The 21705-nt window shown below is 45.5% G+C and overlaps 1 protein-coding gene across 5 annotated transcripts in view; it reads right to left on the bottom strand.

The window, feature by feature from the left end:
• The window catches only part of IFT43 (intraflagellar transport 43), a 46058-nt gene that overhangs the window by 13639 nt on the left and 10714 nt on the right, over positions 1 to 21705 (bottom strand). For all 5 annotated transcript variants that reach the window (XM_075753839.1, XM_075753842.1, XM_075753843.1 and 2 more), the window contains 3 exons: positions 15996 to 16063; positions 3212 to 3244; positions 2650 to 2696 (listed from right to left, as the gene is read on the bottom strand). In XM_075753839.1, the coding sequence (XP_075609954.1) occupies positions 2650 to 2696; positions 3212 to 3244; positions 15996 to 16063 (148 nt within the window). The remainder of the gene's footprint in view (positions 1 to 2649; positions 2697 to 3211; positions 3245 to 15995; positions 16064 to 21705) is intronic.

Genomic DNA, 21705 nt, shown 5'->3' on the forward strand with positions numbered 1-21705 from the left:
CCAGATGCTATTTCATGCGCAGGATGAATGGCCAGGAGCAGTGAGGGAATTCTACTTCTGAAACTACAAGGCATATCAAGCCCAAAAGCCTTCACTTGGCTCCATTCTCCACATGCCAAACTGGGCTCTCTCCAGGCCCTGTGCTTTTTTAACACTTTCTCCATTGGACTCTGACGTGGTTTAGCCCCAGCCGGTAGCTAAGTGCCACGCGCCGCTCGCTCACCCCTCCCCGGCGGGATGGGGAGGAGAACGGAAAAACAACGGCAAAGCCTGGAGGGTTGGGATAAGGGCAGGTTACTGGGACAGCAAGGGAGAGGGGAACTATCAACGACAGTGCTGGTAACAGAGAGTAACAATGGTGATAACAGAGAACGATTTTACCGATCTGACCGACCGACCGGATGCTCAGCCCATCCTGGAGCCACGCCGAGCCTGCCCCTGCCCGACTGGCCCCCTTTTATGGTGAGCATGACCTCACATGGTATGGAATAGCCCCGGCCAGCTCGGCTCACCTGTCCTGGCTCCTTGTGAAATTAACTCTATCCTTGCCAGAACCAGGACAGACTCCCAGATTCTGAGCCTCTGGGTGTTAGTGATACATAAATGATCACAACTGAGCACATTTCAAATACACAAGAATACCTTTTTAAGGGCATAGAGTTTTGTCCTTCATTCTTCTAATGAAAAGGTTGGATGGGGGACAAACAATGTTAATGGAATGGTACAGCTCAGCTTTCTAATAGGTTAAAGGAAGGCAATCCAAATGTATTGGTTGACAGCAGCAATCATTACGCAACTGCGCCTGTTCATATTAAGGTGTACAAGCTAACACATTATGCAGCACAAAATAACCGTGACCCATCCTTGGGGATCCATACACCAATGTCTTGATTTTTGTATGTTTAGAATCTGAGCTTTACTGTTACAGTTAAGGACACAAGCCCAAGTGCAGTTTTGTGCAAAGGCGAGGCTGAGATGGCTCAATTTACTGCACAGCCACAGTGTGCTACTGCCTGCCTTCTACACTGGCCAGTTACTTGTATCTCTCTGCTTATTCAAAAAAGTAATTTTTTTCGGGTTCTGGAGTTTGTTTATATGTCACTCTTCTTCACTGCAATTGCTGAGCCCACATGCAAAACTCTGCTCCCAGAATAGCTCGCTTGATTTCCCTGCAGAAATAGGACCACAAGCATGCAATGCACTCATCCATGTAGAGATTTTCCATATGCAAATTAGATCCACAACCCAGTGTATGTGAGTGTATCAGAAACTGCCTGGGTAGGAACCATAATCAGATTAGTGGGATTTTTCTTCCAAAACACATGGATTTAATCCAAAACTGAACTCTGGTTTGCAAACAATTCAAGTCTTAACCATAGGTTAGGCACAGGTAAGTACATGAAGCGTCTTTATACCACATTCTGCACCAATTCCATTCTGCATTTATTACCCAAGGTCTTGGAGCACTAAAAGTCACATGCTGCAAACATGTGGCAAGCATTTTTATGCCTGGTTAGCAAAGACAGTTATTATACTCTGAATACAAGACCAAGGTTCAACAAGAAGGACAGCACGTATGCAGTCAAAGAGCTGTTCAGAACAGACTACCAGCCTCAGTGACATACGCTGAAATTTAAGAAGCCCAAGAAACTTCCCAGGGGGAAAATTAAGTCTATTCTGAAGATGCCAATGCTATAAAGGTGCCACTTCTGGCAGTCATATGTTGCAATGCTTAATCTGTCTGGAAGACCCAAATAATTCTTCATTTAATCTCATTAACCATACTGATGTCTGATCCTTTGTGACTCCTGGTAATTCTTCTGACGCTTTGTGATATTTTACAGATGCAACTTTTTATACACTGTATAAAATTCTTAGCCCTTGAAAACTGAGGTAGCTCCTAGAGACTTTAATGAATTTCTATGTTCCCCACAGTTCTCTAGTGCTTGTCTCAAAATTCATACTGTGGATTTTTCCTGAGCTTTCTCTTGGCTGATCCAGTCCTAGAAGAGCAGGTGATACACACTATAAACAAAACTAGTGCTAAGTCAGGAGTCCAGTAGATTTCACAGCAGTACAGGGATGGGATGGGATTACCCACCCAGTGCCCATGTTTAGCTTATGATCTATGAACTTGTGTTAGGGAAAGCAAATTTTTTAAATTAAGAATTCCCTCATGACAGAGACCCCAGGAGAGTGATGCAGGCATTTGTCCTGATGGGAACAAGATAAGGATGTTACCATAAAACATGAGAGACTTTAAGGAGAGCAATCACCTAAACTAGGGGACAGCAGTAATTTCTTTCCCTGCTCTTAACCTTTTATTGCTCTTTTAGCTCTCTTTTTGCCCCAGTCCACTATTCTCCATGAGGAGGTAATCACAGAGAAAAGCGTGTCCTCGACACCTTCCTTCTTCCCAAAGGTGCTTTATCATTCTGTGTTAATGAAGAGCCAGAGTTAGACAACAGGTTCACTTCCTCATCCTCCTCTCTCTCCCTCGTTTAGCAGCTGGGGAGACTAAGCAGCTCCCACATTTATGTACCCCCACGGTGCTTCACTTCCTTGCACAACATGCCTTTGTTCACTTTACTGGAGAACCTCCAGACATACATGAAGGCACTTCTTGCACTCAAGTAGGTGATACCTTACCTCCTCCATCATCTGATGCCTCCAGGCTCTGCTGTCTGAGACGATGGCTGTAGCAAAACACAAGGAAGAAAGAATTTCAATTGCATGCCCAGAAAAGCATCTTGTTGTGTCACCTTCCTCCCCACAAACCTCATGGCCTGTCAAGGGGAGAGTTTCCAGGTACGCTTAGCTTGCAGACTGACCTTCTTCTATGCCCCTCATTGCTGAACTCAGCAGAAATCTCAGCTTAGAGTGCTTAAGCAAGATGCCTTGTACCTGGGACAAACCCCTCAACTGCAGAGAGCAGGACCTGGGGTGGGTCTGGGAAGAAAGCGGATGCTTTCTACTTTTCCTTCTTTCTGTCATATGAGAGTGACAGAGCCACTGCGTACTTCATATCCCGGGCACTATAGAGCGACCAGGCCTGTCCCATCCCAGGACACATGACATCAATTCATGACAGGCTCTGCACCCCTCCCAAGTTCCAGATCTTGGTGTACTGGTGCTTAGAGTCACATGTCCCTTCTCCAGGAGATCAGATGTAAAAGTTGTGGAAGAAATATCAGCAAGAATGGAAACTTACTCTTCTACTTCTTCTGCATGCTTTCTTCCCAACCTGCAAGACAAGGAAAGGCTTATGCTTAGAAAAGGCTCGAGAAAATGAAAAAAACTGCACCTTTCCCTATATTACTGTTAGTGTGCAAAACAGTTCCTACCCCGGTCTGATATAACACACCTCACCCTTAAAGAGTTTTGAGTGACCATTAAAACAGTGTATCAAAAAGTCCCTGAGTGCATCAGATTGAAGCAGAATCATTTGGGTCCACAAAGACAGGCATGCCCAAAATCAACAAGAGCCATACTCCCTGGTTTTTTTAGCTTCTCAGATACTTTTTCATCCCCTCTGCCATCAGCTGCAGGAGAAACTTGCCTTACCTGAGTAGAGAGGTCAGCACATTAAGGAGAGAAGAAGATGCTATACTTCGTCTACCTATCCCTGAGAGATCAACAGGTCCTTCCTCCCCCGGTCATGAATGAAGATTATCTGGTTGCCTTTGTAGGTTAGGAGCCCCACCTGATCTGGCCAAGTTCAGGTCAGACATGCTGTTGCTGCAGTAAATCAGGGTTGATCTGGCTGAGTTAACAGGAGTTCATAATAATAACGTTGGGGGGAAGGCACTGGCAAATGGCAGCTCCCTTGCTCTCCACCCCAGCAAGCCCAGAAGTAATTCAGTCCCGATTAGGGATGCTTGTTCAATATTCAAAATGTAAAACATGGAGGTTGCTGAACCAGCACTTTGAAAAGTTAATTAAATGCCAGGTTTCTTTTTAGCAGATACTCCATCACTCGCTGATTGCTTTGGCCATTTTGCAGAGTGAAGTTTCATTTCTATGTGTTGGGAATAAATATTCTCTCCTCCCTTGAAGTCAGGGTGCCATGACGAAGAATACATAGGGCTCTCCCCTACCACATGCACTGTCCCAGGACACACCAAGATGTAAGAGGAGTTGCTTCATTGCCTTGCACTGCTTCTTTCAAAGCACTTCCATGAGATGGGACAGGCCTCTCCTCATCTGCTCTCTGTTCTAGCAGGTTATGGTCCTCATCTAGCTCTCCTGTGAATAATCTACTCTTCCAAGAGCAAGATGCTGGGTGCAGAGGATGTCTAGCTATGAGAAGAAAGCCCCTTGTCTCCACTGCTCTCCTTGGAGCTCACATTCTGTGAGAAACGAAAGATTACACTGAATTGGTGATCTGAGCCCAGTAATGTCCACTGGTATAATCGGAACTGCAGCTCTGTAGGTGACATCTGCATCTGGGCTTTCGGCTATTATCTGCACCCTTCTGTTCATGAGAACAGGCAGAACTGCAATGGAGCTGGGGAATTTAGGAAAGAGCTCTTCCAGTGAGGAGTAATTGTCCAGCTCCCTCCTTCTCCCCAGTGGTGGTGCAAAGCACTTTTTGTGAACCCCTGATACTATGGAGAAAGAAAGGGATGGGTTCAGGGAGCCCACCAGCAGCTCTCACTGAAGTTTAGAATCTGAGAAGACAGAGAAGGAAAGATGATGGAAGATTTATCCTATTTTATCCCTCCCTTCTGCCTTCACAGAACTGCTTCCCACACCCTGCCTTCAGAGCCTTGCCCTCACTGAGCTGAAACATCCCAAATGACGGCTTTGCACAGCCTTGCACAGAGAGATGATTTCCTGCAGGTTCAATCTAACCTCTTGTTAGCATGATCATATTACTCTTGATAATTGTCCAGCCCCAAATAACACTCTATTCCTCAGTACTCCTTACATCTTTGCTCATCTCCTGTCCCCAGGCAGGAGTGAAACACTCCACATGTTTATACTTCCCAGGAGATTGTCACTGCTGCTATCCCTGTAAGCAATTTCTGTTTCTTTTTCCTGAGCTCCCTGTCATGACAGATATCCAGGTGGCCCACAGGGAAGGCAGTCATATGTTAGTCCTAGAGGCAGAGACTACTTCACTCATGTTCCGAGACTTTCTCAACTTTTCCTTGTTATGTTAGGAAAGGACTTATTCAGGGTAATAAGCAAATACTTCATTATGAAATAGCTGCACTATATTGCAAAAAATAGTAATTTGGGGAACAAATTCATAAACTGGGAGGGGAAAATAGTACTAACCCCTTTACTCCCAGAGCCCAGGTGTTAGAACACTCTCCTGTGAAACAAGACAGTTCCCTTCTTTCTCTAGAGCAAGCTAAAGCCCCATGGTCAGCCCCGCAGGAGAACACCCTAGTCCCTATGCCACAGGGTCCAAAGGTGGCAGTGGGTGTCACCAGTCTCTCATGCTGAAAGCACTGTGCTTTATACAGAGCATTTAAATACAAACGGCACTACAGCAGGAGCTAGAAATGACTGTTGTTCTGTTTAGGTGAGATGTCCGCTTCCAGTCACCTGTACTAGATGTATTTGTTAATATATGATTTGGAATAGCATTATTTGATGAAACTGGCATTTCAAACCAGCTGATAAGCTCACAGGTAGAGAACTATCCCAGAAACAGAGTATGAAACTTCTGGCATGCAGGAAGGAATTGCATGTTTTACATTCTCGGTGTCCTTAATGATTGAGCAACAGCTCAATGGTAAAGAAGATCTCAATCTGCCTATTTCCTTTCTTTTTTATAAAGCTTCCTTTCATTTTGTTTGATGCCAAATTACTTTTTCATTCCTTGTTTCAGATTGGAAAAAAAAAGTTCGGAAAATATTTTGGTTTGTTCCTGACTAATCTTTTGCTTTTTCAGCCTCATTGCATTACCTAAATCTACCTAACAAAGTGACCCTGAGAGAAAAGACTTGTGTCCTAAGGTTTAAAACCTTCAAGGCAGTAATGGAAGTAATTAATAGATGCTCAGAAGGTGCCCTACCGCCAACCCTGTCCATTCCATACACATGGAGATACTATTTCTGCAGAACCAGTCACATGCTTGTCTCTGCTCTCCAGGTGCTATGGAAAGCCCCACAGGCATTCTTCATGAAGTTATCACATTGCATTAAACATCGTGGAGTACCCCTTCCTGAGAAATGGAAAATCAATGCCAATTGCAACATGTTGAGACCAACATTTCATCCTTCAGGAGTGCCAGGCCTGGGTACAGAGCATCCTCTTCATTCACTGCAAGGTCACAGCTTTCTTGTGGTGAGTGAAAGCAGACATGGAAGAAACCAGACTGTAAAGTCAAGCCAGCATAGACAGATCTCCTCCTCTTTTCTTATGTTCTCAGCAACCAGAAGTGCACTGCCCGGGTTTGTTTGCTCAAGCAGAAGGCACAGCCCAGGGAGGGCAGCAACAAGCACCTACAAAATGAGCAATTGTGTATGAGCTACATACACCCACTTAAGTAAGGGCAAGCAAAACAATACCATCCTGGGAGCAGAAATGCATTCAGTCTGCTGTATTATACACCAGCCACCCCCAGCTTTTGTGAAACAGTGATACTTCTGTTTCTTTCACTTCTTCTGATAAGCCCATTGCATCTGGAGGGCCAAACAACATGGACTGACCTCATCACCTGGAGAGCTCGATTTAAACTCCCTTTCACTGCAAGGCTCTCTGTGCTCCCAAATATAACCAAAATCCCAGAATATTCCCTTTGGCTTTGACCAGCTGCTGACTCCCTCTCTATTTCAGGGTGTTGAACAGCTGAGAAACTGGGCAGAAGACCCCGACAGACCCGATGTAACCCCACACTTCCAGTACAGAATACCTATTTCTCTCCTAGCTGTGTCCTGGGGCAGAGGATATAGATCTGAACTTGCTCTGGAGTGTTGTCATCGCTCAGTTCTGGCCAGCAGGAATGCTCCCTCCACATTAATGAGAGGGGGTTAAACCTCAAACCCGAAGCTTTTCCCCACCACCACACCTAATGTACAGCTGAGCTGCCTCGGAGCTGCCTGCAACTTCTGTGCTGAAGGGTGAAAGGCAGTTCTAATGTAGACATCATCTCTGTTAAACTGTTTCTTTCTCATTTAATGGACTACCACGGAGATCTAAATGGAGATAAAGTAGCAGGGCTCAGAGAACAGCCAGGATGCTATCTTTATGCAGCATGACAATGTGCATTGGTTAATTAGACACCGTTAACCTATTTTAGCAAGGGACATAACTGGGATGAATGGGGGGAAATGTCCTTGAAATCTTTTAATGTCCGCAGCTCTTAAGAGCTTTAGACACACTTGCATCCTGCACTAAGCCACAGCCAGGTGACAGGAGGCCAGTGTGCAAGATCCGAGGCTCTCCGTGCCCAGGGAAGTGTGAAAGCAGGCAACGCAGCTAAGGAAAAGGGATGTAATTATGGTGGTTTGTTAAAACGAACATTGAGGCGGCTGGACAGGAATGCCCGGTCTAGAGTGTCGGGGGCGGCTGCCGAGGGAGGGCTGGGAGCACGGGCAGCCCCCTCACCCGACCCGGTTGCCCTCTGCCCGGGCGGGCAGCTCTCCGCTGGGGGCCGCTTTGCTCTCCCCGGCCCCCCGCACCCTCGGCGCAGCGCCCTCCCCGCTCCGCCCGATGCCGAGGGGGTCAGTGCCGCCGAGCCGGCGCTGCTCCGGGCGGCGGGGCGGGCCTGGCCTCGAAGCGGCCGCGCTCCCTGGGGGCTGCCCGCCGGCGCCGCAGCATTGCCGGGCCGCGGCCGCCCTCTGCCGGGCTCCCCGCGCAGGCGACGGCACGGCGGGTCCCCGGGCCGGTCCGCCGGGACGCTGCCGAGCGAGGTGCGAGGCGAGCGCTGGGGCACGGATGTGACCGTAAGCTGTCGCAGCTGCAAGCTACAGGGGCTGCGGACTGTCCCCGGGAGGGTGGGAGCGCACCGCAAGAGCGGTGGGGCTCCAAGTCGACGTCGATGGGTATTTTAGGCATTTTACAAGGCCCTGGCAGCGGGGGAGGAATGCCTGCGTGTTAGCATATTTCCTGGCATGTCTCAACCACTTCACTTTATGAATCATGCGGAACCAGAAAGCTGCTTCAAGCTGCCCTCTTGTTAAAAGAATGAAATGGAAAAAAAGGGAACGTCCTGATGTTCAGTGATACATTTTGTTTAGAGAGAGCAGAGTGATCAAAGGGAGAGCAGAGATGGGTGGTGTGAGGAGGAAGTAGTCTCTGGCCGGTGTTCTGCCTCTGCGCTTCCATCCAAAACCATACCCACCCCAATGCCGAAGGCTTGGCTCAGCCCAGAGGGAGGCATGAAGCCTTTTGCCTCTAGGTTACAGACTGTAATTCAGGTCTAGGCTTGAGGGAGAGGAAAAAATAAAAAGATAAAAAAGGACATTGTACTCTCTTGCTCAAGTATTTTTTTAGTGCCCATCACCACAGTGAGTGGGAGGTGTGCATCTTGTTCAATAGCCTAAGGCACAACTACATTACACCATCCAGTATGATGCACAAGTGCTAACTGATCAGTTCTCCTGGCTCTCCAAGTGTGGGTCTTGGTCACTGTTTGTTCGCCGAGGCACAGAGAGAGAAAAACACTCATCAAAGCTGTATGTAAACCCGAACTGCAGCCTGGGCTGGAAAGCACTACCACAAGGCATCTTCTCAGCTATTCCACTGCACCTTCCTTGGGGCTCTGACCAGTCAAGTTTCTACCCACTCTCCCTGGACTGTGGCAGCCTGGAAAAAGCAGGTTTGCCTTGCTTAAATCAGGGAGTTAAATCTTCACACGCCCTAAAATCAAGGCAAGTTTTGCCACTGATTTCAGCAGAGTGAGGACTGCTATGAGCCTTTATTTCTGTTATAGGATGTCACCTTACAGCCCTCCACTTCCAAGCCCTGGGGCACGTGGCTATCTATATCTCCACAGCAGGGTTTTGAGCACACACACTTTTTTTTTAAAACTGTAATGGTCCTACCATCCACTTTCTGGCCCCTTACAGGCTCCCTGGGCTGCTTGGACCACATGTTGAACACACTGCCCTAGAGAAGAGCACTGGAGGAAGACGAATGCAGCCATGAGCATATGCTCTGTGGGTCGGGATCTGACAGACACTGCGGCTAGCACTGCTGGCTCCATCTGAAATGGGCTTGTGAGGCACTAATCAAGCTCTTGCAGAAGTGTTGTTGTTTCTCCTCATGTCCTAATACGTGGGCTTGCTCAACAGAAACAACAAAGGAGGAAAGCTCTGGCAAGCAGGACTTTAAGAACTGGCACGAAAGAACAAGCTGACAGAGAGAGTTCATGGGGGTCACTGAACCTCAGCCTACTCATTGCATCGTCCCTGTAACAGATGTTCCCAGGGTTCCCCGACTCGCTCACTGGTAGAGTGCTGACCGGCAGTGCTGTACAGAGCTCCCACTGAGCAACAGAAAAAACAACAACATTCAATACAAATTCCTGCTGTGTGGGAAAACAGCACTGCAGTTTCTAGAGGTATCCACCACACATCTTCAGTCCCTGAGAACAGGGGCTCCTATCCAAGTGATCATGTCTCCATCTCCAGTAAGCATCAGGGCCAATTCTCGAATCAAATGGCTCTTGAGGTTACAGGAGCATTTCAGTTTCCATTTAAAGGGAAAAGCACACTTCTGATTGATCCTCATGGATACATGGAAGAACTGACTGCTAAAGGAGACAGGACTAGAATGCAAAGAAAAAGTATCTAAGGTTGGTTGTTTTTCTCAAATTCCACAACAGACAACAAACTCGTGACTCTGAGGTACCGGGCCAAAGACATTTTACTTGTGATTGGCCTCACTGAAAACATTTAAATGAAAAACACTACAAAGACATAGGTGTTTATTACTGAATGGCACCTTGTGCTGTCATCTGAGAGCAACAGCTTCTGAAAGAACATATTTTAAGAACTTGGATTAAGAACTTGAGACTAGTAGAGGGGTTATGTGGGAAGGGGGGCTGGGGGAGGGGGAAATATGGCCAAGTAGATCAGGACATCTTAGGTCTCTTTCCACAGGTAAACTGCATTAAGCTAGACTTCACAGCCAATTTAGAGGTGTCCTACAAAGGCCAGACAAGTTTTTAGCCTTGGCTTTGACAGATAACAAAATGGTTGCGAGTTGCATGTGTTCTTCAAGAGGGTTTTGCTTTTTTAAACTAGAAATAGTTGTGACAGCAAGGATAGTATCCCCTGAATTTGCTGGTAAATTCCTTGGAGATGCAGAGAACTAAGGAAGGAAGAGGCTTTGTCCTCAATCAGAAAAATCAAAGAGACTTCACTCTGAGCACACTCTGCCACCTCAGCAGCTTACATGGACTGTTACAAAAAATGTCACGTTCCTGTGCCATTTTTGTCATGTATGCTTCATTTTCTAGGGGAGTAAGAGACTACAATCCTACTAGTTCTTCCATTGCCCAGTGTCTCTCAGTAAAGAGAAGTCAAAGAAAACTTCACTAACAGAGAAAAAAATAAAGAGAAATCTAGCTTAACAAAAAAAAAGGGTAAAAGAAAAAAAAAAAAGCCCAACTCTTTTTCCAGGCTCCTCTGGGCACTGTAAAGACACAGGAATGGGCACAAGACTAGCGTTTTCCCTATGCAGGAAACCCTTGCAATTCACACTAAGCAAGATTAAAAGGAAAAAAATCCCCTATTACAGCCATGGTACTGAGGGATTCTCAGCTGACTCTTCTGTCTTTTAGGGACTTTCCTTTTTCTGCCAGTTATCTTTACTGAGTCTAAACAGAAACACCAAGGAGAGTTCACCCCAGCAATGACATGGAGGGACAAGAGGACAAGAGCCTGTTAGCATTCCTGGAACATCCAGCCTATTAAAAAAAAAAAAAAAAGAAAAAAGAAAAAGAGGTGTGTGGAGGCGAGAGAGAGAGAGAGGGAGAGAGCGAGGAAAAAAAACCCACCCTGGGCCTGCACATTGCAGCTTACCGCCATCTTGATGTCCTTGATGCGTGCCGATGGCGTGGAGGCGGCTGGCACCAGATCAGCCCAAGAGAAGGAATGAGAGGCCAATGGAGATTTATGTGAGGAGAGTGAGATGGACAAGGTAAAATTGTCAGGAGGAGTTGTTAGAAAGTAAAATATATTGTGACAATTCCACTCCTGCCGTTCATCAATAAACTGACAGATCATTTAGTGTCAATTAGGAGTGATAGATGGACAAGTCCCCATGATCCTGGGCCAAAATTAATGGCTGGGAGGGAGAGGGTGATTGAAAATGACGGCTGACATTGAGAGGAAAGTCCTGAAGGTCCCCAAGGGGCCATTACTTGCCTCATTCCCTTGCAGATCAATGCAGGGACAAACCCAAAAACAGACACTTCAAGACAAAACTTAATCAGACTTCCTTCTCTTTCTTCTCCTTCTAAGTTGTGCCCCCTCACTTGGCAGCCTTGATCCTTTATGCCTATACTCTTCGCATCATTGAGGACATCCACAGATGGCTGCAAAATGCAGAGCGAGGCTGCTGTCCTCCCCACAGCCAAGAGCCTGGCTCTGCTCCTAACATGGCAGTGTCACAGGGAAGCCCAGCCTGAGAGTTACCTCAACACTGCTGGACTGGGAGTAGAGGGCAGAAGCAATGACACAAGCTTCCCCCTACCATGTCAGACAGAGAAACTCATGAGTACTTTACTACTCCCACTTGCAAGACAGGGATGGCTAGAGGTTCTATAAACCAGGCACTCTCAGGGGTCATTTCATATAGATACAACACAGGATAGTTTAAGCCCATATTTTTGAAACAGGAGGTTTTTAACTTTACTTATCTCTAGAGACCTTGAATCATAAACCCCCTTAATCTCTTAAATAACTTTCCTCCAGCTCCAGGGTGCAATCTCACCATTGCCCACCCTCCAGAGCCCTAAATGATATCTACACAGAGGCTGGGTTACGCTGCTCTAAAGGTCACCCCGACTGCGTCCCCTTCCTTCCTACAGGCCCTTAATATTCGCCTTCTTGTTAAATGCATTCCTGGACACTGTACCACCACTTCTGTTCCTAAATACTTCAGTATGATAAATTTTCCTAACCAAGCCTCGATTATTCCAACTCCGTATGACCTATCAGTCAGAAAGGAGAAATTTCAGTTGTAGCTGAAGCACTTGTTGCTAAACCGCCATGATCCGTGTAGAAGAAAGGAGGTACACGTGCAGGCACTGGAAGGGACTTCCTACTGAAGTAGCGCTTGCATTTGCTTGCAGGGCCACCTGAAACGAGCTGTGTTTATTCCCCAACAATCCTAGCTGCTGCCTGCAGAACTGTATGAATTTTAAGGGGCTGATTGCAAGATCAAAGGGATCAAGGACCCAAGTAAACTGGAAGTGCCCAAGAAGCAGAGCAACAAAGCTACTAATAGGGAGACAAATGGAAGAAATTCTATAAGGAAAGTCAGATAGATGAGGTCAGCAGGAGCTAGAATTAAATGGATCCTGGAAGCACCTCTCCTTTGTCAAATCCTCACCAGTATGCAAAACTGAGTTCCCTTTTCCCATTGGCAGGCACTTAGTGTTTCTTCCTTCTGATGCATGAGATAACCTGACAATAAACCTCTGCTTTGCTTGTCACAAGTGTCAACACTGATGTCATTAAGGACATCAGCACAGCATTCAGAATGGCACTTGGGCTCCATCCAGTGGTTAGAGAGCTGCTTCTGTAGCAAAGCCAGCTGTAATTACTGTTAGTTATGTAATCTCAGCAGGGTACTAGGCCCCAAGTGGCTGCCTAGGTTCTTGGCTGGTCCCCTTTCCTCTAATACTGGGGCTAGAATATTGCTGGGCCAGCAATGGGACTGCCTGTTCTCATAGAGAGTAATTCTTCTCTCTGAGTACAAATTTAAACAAATACAGCAGATTCAGGTGCAGAGGGCCCATCAGTAAGGAAAAAAGATTCTTCTGTCACTACTTTGCAACATTTGCAAATCTGCTGATTGCAGAAGACAAGTCTGAGGGTTTGCTCAGACACTTACCTGCAGTCCTCATCATTATCCAGATTTAAAAAAATGGGACTCCTAGCAAACACAGCTATTCTACAGAGGTACTGGGAGCCCAAAGTAGCCTTTCCATGCCTCACTTTTGAAAACTTACCAGTAAAAGACAGCATTTTGATAGTTCTCAGGAATTTAAATATCTGATGTTTGTAAATGCTATGGGAACTCATGATAAGATACTTTATCTTCCTTGCACACCATCTGTGCAAATTAATTTCAAAACTAATTACAGGTTGGAAAACTTTAAGGGCCCTCCTCCTTTTCCTATCTTGCAACAGCCTGAGACAGCAGTAGTCTGATGGAAACAATCAACAAGATGGTAAGAATATTTGCAAGTTTACCTAGGTATGACAAGAGCTGGGCAGATAAGGGCCTAAGAGGGAGCAGCAAAGGTAGAAAAACAGGTCACAGATTAAATTCTACTCTAACATGTGCCAAATGGAAACACAAAGAACAATTTCAAGTGATCATTTCACATTGATAACACTCTCAACTAGAAATACAGCAGAAAAGAGTTTAAGTTTCCCTGCAGAAAAAGCAACAAGTGTGTGGTTGCAACTGGCTGCATCTGTCAGGAACAGAATTAAAAGCTTAGACCTCAAACAGGGAGCGAATAATGCATAGGCAGCTACACGATCATTTCACAAGTGGCTGCAGTATCTCATCTGATGCACAACGTATTTACACAACACAGAAAATCTAGTTGTAGCCGCTCTGCTCATCCTTCCTAAGTAAAAAAAAAATCACAGATTTTAACACTGTCCGTTCTGAAAACCAAATTACTTAAAGCAGTACAATTCCCAAGTGTAGACTCAGTTACACTGGCATAAAAGTGCTTATACCTACATCAGATGTATCAAGAGAATCATGTTATTCTAACTACATCTACACTAGTGAAACTGGAGCAAGTTAACTTGATGGGCTTCCAAACTGAGTCAAACTGGCTGAAAAGCTGTGGGGAGATAGAGCCTGAGAAAACAGAAACAACAAAGCTACAGCAACATTGGTATGACATCAGCCGATGACTCAGACTTTTCATATGAAGGCTTTACTCTGGGATATGTCACAAAGACAGCCCTACAGGCCAGCATCTCAGCCTTTTTAAGGGAGAGGAAAGAGATCAGCTTGGAGAGAATACACAACTGAAGGAAAGAAAAGACAGGGGAACTAGTTGTACAAAATCCTTGTACCTCATATGACTAAAGTCAGAACAAACCTCCTCTTCATAAAATTTATTCAATAAAAACTCTTAATACAAATGAAAAGAATATTGTCAGATATGACATGATATCATCTGCATGACTGAGCAAGGGGCACATCTTCATCTCATGTCCCACTCTGCAGGATCTCACAGGTAGAAAGGTCTGCAGCCCTCCATCTCCTGTTCTGCAGCTTCAGCTGAATTGTGTCCAACCTCATAGGAACATTTACTCCAGACACCTGCTAGATCTGTAAACCATGCAGTTGGGATGCTGGAGAAGCACCGCTGATAGCTACTGCTCCAAATCCATCAGATGAGGTTAATGTCAAACAATGGAAACCATCCTAAAGCAGCACATGGCACAGTGCTGTTACATTAGGAACCTGTACACTGTACTTCAGGGCACATTAGGCACAGCCCTGAATAACTGCATTACCTCTAATCCAGTCCTTCACCTAGACAGCAGTTACATAATTTATTTTTCCTAAACAGTGCACTTCACCCTTGTTCTCTGCTATCACATTTCCATAAAACTTCTGCTTGCTCCTACAGTGATCCAGGATCATTGGTGGCATTTTTTTATAACCCTGAGGTGGATGCATATTTGCAATGGCAACTTCTAGGTGCAGCCAGCCTATGAAAAATAATGCCATTGTCAGAGTTAAACTGGAGAGGAATAGAAGGAGTTCAGGCTGACATCTTTATTCCTTTGCTTTACTCCAGTCTCCAGATTTGCAGCTGATTTGTTCTTCAGAGACAAATAGAGTGATAATTTTCCCAGAGAAGTACTGTTTTCCAGAAAGCCTACCCCAGAATATAGACCATCTTTCTCACCTCCCAAGAAATACTGACTGCATAACAGGTTTCTGGATGTCCTCTCCCATTCTCAGGGTTCCATGAAAGAAAATACCTAACTTTTCCATAAATCAGATTAGCTCCAAAGTATATGTCCAGACATATGCACTCTTATTATAGGCCTTAATGTATACAATTTCATACCACTCCATGACTGAGCCCTTCAGCTCTGTGAATAGGAAATATAACACCAGCATAACTTTATAGCTTGAAAAATAACAAACAGCTTGAAAACAAGTCATCTCCTCCCAGTCTGAACTGTCCTTTAGTTTTCATACCCATTCTATTACCATGTCCAGATATTTCCTTTCCCTTAGGTGTCCTTCACAAGCATCAGGCTTCTCAACCTACACTCTACAATTTGTATACTTTTTTCCTCCCATCTCTTCTTGCTGACCATCTCCATCCATCTCCATTATACCATAACCCCATACACGCATAAACATTGACAAATTTCACCTTTACTGTCAAAGCTGATCACTAAATCCTGAACTGTTCATTGCATTCTTGTCAGTGGGGCATTGTCATGTGTCACTCTCCTGGAAAGAATGCAACCAGTCAAATCCTCCCTCCCAGCTCCTGTATTTAACATGCTTATTACGTTCTTGACTCCTTCCAGTTACTGTACCAGGTAAGGAATACACTGCCTCTGGCAGACAGTGACACGTATGCAGTTCTGAGCCCCAAGGCCAATTTATAAAGAGCGTTAGCCAGCGGAACCAAGCAAGAGCAATACTTCAAACGGTTTCAAGGAGTTACAATGATATTGGAGACACAGGACATCTACATGATCTAGAAAAACTGTTCCAATGCCTATGACAGCAAAGCCCAACTACTGCTGTTTACTTAATCCATACTTAAGCCCCTCTTAATAAGGAAAGCGGTGAGGACTTACTTGGTAGGTGCCAGTACAGGATCATCTGCCCAGCCTCCTTGCCGGCGTGGGGGTTTAGGTGGTGGACCCTTTAATAAAGAGAAGAGACACCTTACCATCAGCTACAGTCAAGGCAAAGTGGAGCCAATTGCGATACCAGGTCTACACATACTAATGTAACACTTTACGAAATAATAGATGAAGAGAGTTTAAAATGCTGTTCATTCATAAAATATTGCAGGACAGGTTTTTAAGTGGCTATGTAAGCAAAAAATGTACCACTCTAATTTGCATCTTGACAACTTTCAAGTCTGTGTGCCTTTGACTTGTCCAGGACACACAGTACAGTAGCAGATTGATCGACAGAGGATGCGCTCTCCTGGCAAAACATGGTTCACTGAGAACTTGTTCCTTACTGCTGCCCACATTTCAGTGGGAGGTATCACATGTTACGTGTTTCCTAGGGTACAACTCAGCACATTTTAGACATCTTGTTTTAGATGAGGAATTGTTCCTGAAAAGCGTCTGCTTTTGTTCACTGCCTAGAATAGGTTAGATGCCCAGTTTAGATACAGCCAGCCATACCAAACACCTCTAAAGTTAGTCGAGATGAATCCCACCGTTGCCACCACTGACATGCTAAAGGGAAAGTTCATCTGGAGCTTAAAGACCCTCCCTGCTATTTTCTTGCACTGTCTTGTGTGGCACTCTGCCATCTGGCAAGAGAAAACAGGAATTCAGCTTGGGGCTTACAATGGGAATTTTCAAAGAACCAGACCTGTGTGGGAGCCGCCCATTGCCTTTTGCAGTTTGAGTCTCAGTTCCCCCTGCATGAAGCACGTCATCCAGCAGTGGCTTCAGTGTTTTGCATGACAGGCAGTGGTGAAAGCAGAGGGGCAAGGTGAACCCACTGAATGAATTTCAGTTTATCTAGTTCCCAATTGATGGTGCCCAGTGAGGGAAGATGGGTTACAGGACCCTGTGAAGGGACCATCATGAGAAAGAGGTAAAAGATGTCCCAAAACACAGAAAAATGGTAACTGCAAAGGAGTCTAAGCTGGAGCAATGGTGGGGGGACAGGTGGCTCCCACAGCATTTGTTAAGGGAATAACCTGGGTGATTCCTGAGGGTTTTTGACTTGACAGAGGGGGCCTTGCATGTGTGGTGGGGTCAACCCTGAGCCAAAGCCAAATTACCTCTTGCACTGATGAGGAAGGGGTTGAGCTAACCCCTGATGGTAGGGGTCTCCTGTGTTTATTTCTTGAAGCAGAAGCATTGTTTGTGAGTGTGGGAAATTAAGAGACCCTGCCAGGGGCAGCTGCTGCCTGCTGCAAGGAGGGGGCATGACCCTGCATAGCTGCCTGATAGGAGCAAAAATAGTCATCCTCCAAAAATAAACAGGGAGCAGGAATGAGGCAGGAGCTGCAGTCCCAAAATACCAGCTTTCTTCAGCAAAGGGAGCACAGGAGGGCAGAGGGACAGGCAGGGAGCGTGAAACGCAGGAAACAGCCTCCTTATATGGGCTCATCCGCAGGGGACAGAGCTCAGTCGACTGGAATGACCATGTCACAGAATGTGAAGCCTTCAGGGGCCCAAGTGAATGGAGTTTTCTGATCTTTAAATGATTCCCCCAGATTCTTAAGATGCCAAACCAGAGAAGAGGCTACAGTGCCAAAAAAGGAGCATTTTGAATTCAGTTGATCTGGACACACCCAGAGCCCAGGAAAAAGGGGAAAAACACACCACATATGGCCGTGCATGCCCACATAAACATCCCTATTCCCATTACACACACCCCTACCTCAGAAACATGCTCCCTCCCACACGGATCCTTCCCATGCAAACAGGCCTCCTCCCTCCTCCCCCCACACCATCCCTCTGATAGCCAGCAGGCCATGTTCCCAACACAGCCTCACAACTCCTCACAAAGGTGCACAGAGTTACACAAATGTCACCAAAGAACCTGGGCCATATGACTGACGGAAAATGCAACATCTCCAGGGCATTCCAATGCACCTGCAATTTAATTCCCTCATCATCAAAACTAGCCTTCAGATCAAAGATATCTCAAGTGGAACACTCCAGATCAGAGGGTGACGAGAATGACTGCCCCAGTCTTTGCACAGGGCACATCTCCATGGCTTCTAGGGGTTTGATTCCAATGTCTTGCCAATGTTATAACATCTTCCCATTGATCATATACACTAGGCAACCATGAATGTCTGTCAGACCCTGACAAACACCTCACATAGATCTACAGGTCTTTTATTCCTCTCACAATAAATCAGGTAATTCCTTTTGAACTGCCTACAGGAGCACTAGCGACAGGAAAGGCAATGTTAACTGTCAGCTGAGGATAAATAGCTTTTCTTTGTTAGTTGCTTGGAAAGTGCCATAATAAGGTCACATGCCACATGCACTTTTGTCAAGTAAATAAACTTACCTTCATATACTCTCACATTTCCAAAACCTCAGCATACTTTACAACTGAGAATGCAATGTCGAGCATTGCCATAATATGGTGACAGGTAGGGACATTGCAGCTGCAAGCAAGAGCTTGAGGCAGAAAGTGGGAAGAACGTCAACCTCAGAGGGGGCAGAGCAGAAACAGAGGACATTGCTCTTCTGTAATGGAGCAAATGTGCTCCTGAACACACCTTTTTGGTGAAGAAGACCAGGGGCTTTAAAAAAATCAGAACCTGTTGGTACCTATGTGTTGTATCTTGGGCAAGATTTTTATGTATGTTCCCAAATGCAAAGCTAAACTATACCTCCAAACAGTTTGGTGTTCAAAACACTGAGATTCCACCAGCTCCTGACAACAATGTTCTCTCTCAGCTCTTGCTACTCAGTCTCATTCACAGCATTAACTAACCACTTGCTTGCTGTGGTTTGCTTTTCCACTTATGTTTTGTCAGTTATTTATCTTCAGAAGATTTTCTCTACCTTAGTTTCCGCAGATCGTCACTTTTTCAAGGAACATTGCCATGATCTGGGCTTTTTGTTTTATTTTTTCTCAGAAATTCAGTTCACCATTTTTGTGATGGCACTTTTCCAGTATTTCTCAGGGCACCTTCTTTACAAACACTTTCATACTACCACCATAATCAGTATTTTATCTCTCCCTTTGAAAAATGACTGGCCTGAATTCCATTTCTCCTGCATTAAAGTAGAAGCTCTACCTTCTTCTTTACCTGCAGTCAGGCCCTTTCTTATCAGACAGATGTAGAATTCTAATTTGGCTTCCCCATTAAGGCAGAAATTTCCAGGCCACTTGTCAGATCATGTCTGCAGTTTTGAAGGTGCTAGTTGGATGTTGCTTCCCTCATGGAAGCAACTCCTCTGCATGTCTGTGGATCCTGAGAGTCCAGCAAAGTTTCTTTTAGGACCTACCATGACACAGGCAGATTACAGACATGTTGGGTCCCTCAGATTCTCAGGGAGGTCTGAAATTATGGATTAACTTACCTTCATCAACATGACAACTCCTTTGAAACTGCAAGAACTCTGTGCAGGGACTCAAGTGACATTGACAGAGTGCAACAGAGGACATACAACTTTTCTGTCATGTAATACATCTCCTAAAATGTGTGGGATCTATGTTCCGCCTATATACAAACACTGTGAGATTTTATACGGTATGTAGGTGCCTTGTTTTTATCCAATATTCACCATGGAGCAGAATGAAAGAAGTATGGCCAGTCTTGAGTTTCCTCTTCTTCAGCAAGTTGCCTGAGGCTCCCCTGACTGACGAAAAGCAAATCTCCACAAACAGGCCTGATGAATTAGTTTTGACTGCTGCCAGTTAAGGAGCTGTAAGTCAAATAGCCCCACTGCTTCCAAGCAGCCACATTAACACTTACAATCTATACCAATCTCAGAGTGTATATGATATTAAAAACAGCTCAATTCCCAGATCTATACAAGCCTCAGCTTTTTGCAAAGAACAGCCCATTTGTGCTAGCCCTCTTTATCATGTCCACAGATGGTTCAAGTAGTGCATCTTATTTTAACGAATCCCCTCCAAGGACTTCTACGTGTCTTAAATGCCTAGCAGAAAATACTGGATTTCCATTTCACCCACAAACTGTCCTTTTTCATGGTCACTGACCTTCCTTTACTACGGAAAGTGTTACTGAGACAGAAAAAGTTCTAGAGGGGCTTCAAATATTCTCTGTCATCTATCACAGCAGATAAAGGGGCAGCTCATATTGTTAAACGGCTATCAAGAATTTCTTCCCCAAAGCAATGGTCAGCTACCTAGTTGGCTTACATGTGCACCTGCTAGGAAAGCTGTCATATTGCAGCATTTGGCACCTTAACCTGTCTCAAGAGTTACTGCTCTCCCCTGCATGAAAACAGTGAAGCAGCACACAACAATCTGATTCTCTGAGAACCAGGTAGAACCCTCTCACAACCCACGGCTACAAGGTGGTACCCCTCCAGCCCTCCTAGGCATGAATATCTCTCAAAGGATTTGCTACTACCTTGTGCTACATATTGTCAGACATGTTCCCATCCATCTCCGCCACTCCTACAGTTCTTTTGTTGCCTTCAGGCGGGACCAGGAGCACTCAAAGCATGAAAAATGTGTGGAAAAGGGAAAGCTTTTAATAAAATTATTTTTGATGGGATTGTCCCTAATCCATATCAAGGTAGCCAAATAGGGAGGATACTACTAGAAAGGCTGGGAAACATGGCTGACTAGAAATGTTATTTCAGCAGATGTCATCAAAAGGCTAGTAGATAACCTCAGAAAGCTGAAAATAACTGCCCTGCTGGCCAGCCACTTGGGGTGCACAGGAGAAAGGCAGCACAAGGCCTTGGGGAGCTCCAGGCCATGCAGTGCTGGGGCTCACACTGGGGAAGTTGGCCTAATTAGGGAACAAAAGTTCAGCTGCATTTTTGAGATTCCTCCTGGAGAATCTGGCCAACTTCCAGCTGAGCGATCCCCAGGAACAGGCTGGGAGTCCAGCATTTCTACAAGCAACTAGAAGACCACTGGGAAAAAAGAAGCAATCCCTGTAAAATGGAAGCAGGTAAAAAAGCCAGTGCTTCCTTGAATGCTGGTTCCCTTTGGTGGAGGGTGTCTATTAGCAGAATGCAAGAATCCAAACATGACAAACACTGGGACATAGAGGGACAAATTCAGCTCAGCCCAGGACAAACACGCAAATGGGAGGGCATTCACAGTGGGCAACAGCTACGGGAAATTCTGCCTCAGAGAACCCTCCCAGGTTCTCAGAGATGCCAGTTGCTTCAAAAGCTATCTACTACCAGTCCATCCCACTCCCAATTGCATGCCTAAGAAGGCAAAACTCTGGCAACATGCCATATATAAAATGCAGCTAGCCCCTGGTGAGGGCTCTTCTACAAGCTGAAGATCACAGGGGAGAACAGAATGCTAGAAAAAAACAACGCAGTCAGACTGTAAGGTCTTTGGGATAGGAACTGTTTGTTCCAGTCACACCCCAACATTCTGTAGATCTTACTGCAATGGCAGTTGTAGATACAAAAAGGGCTGTAAGGGACTGCATTACAATTACGACTACTTAGGTCATGAAGTCTCTGAACTAGAGTGGCTGGTCAGTGCCTAAACCACTGTGATTATTTTAACAGAAAAAAGGTCCCCCAGTAAGCACCCAGCTGAGTGCAGCCAGTGCTGAGCTCCTCAGTTGCACGTGTCTAAGTTTCAGGGGATGTGGGGAAGAGCACTTGGGAGGTGGCTGCT

Source organism: Balearica regulorum, chromosome 5 (genome assembly GCF_011004875.1).
Source record: "Balearica regulorum gibbericeps isolate bBalReg1 chromosome 5, bBalReg1.pri, whole genome shotgun sequence".
In the NCBI taxonomy this organism is placed as follows: domain Eukaryota; kingdom Metazoa; phylum Chordata; class Aves; order Gruiformes; family Gruidae; genus Balearica; species Balearica regulorum.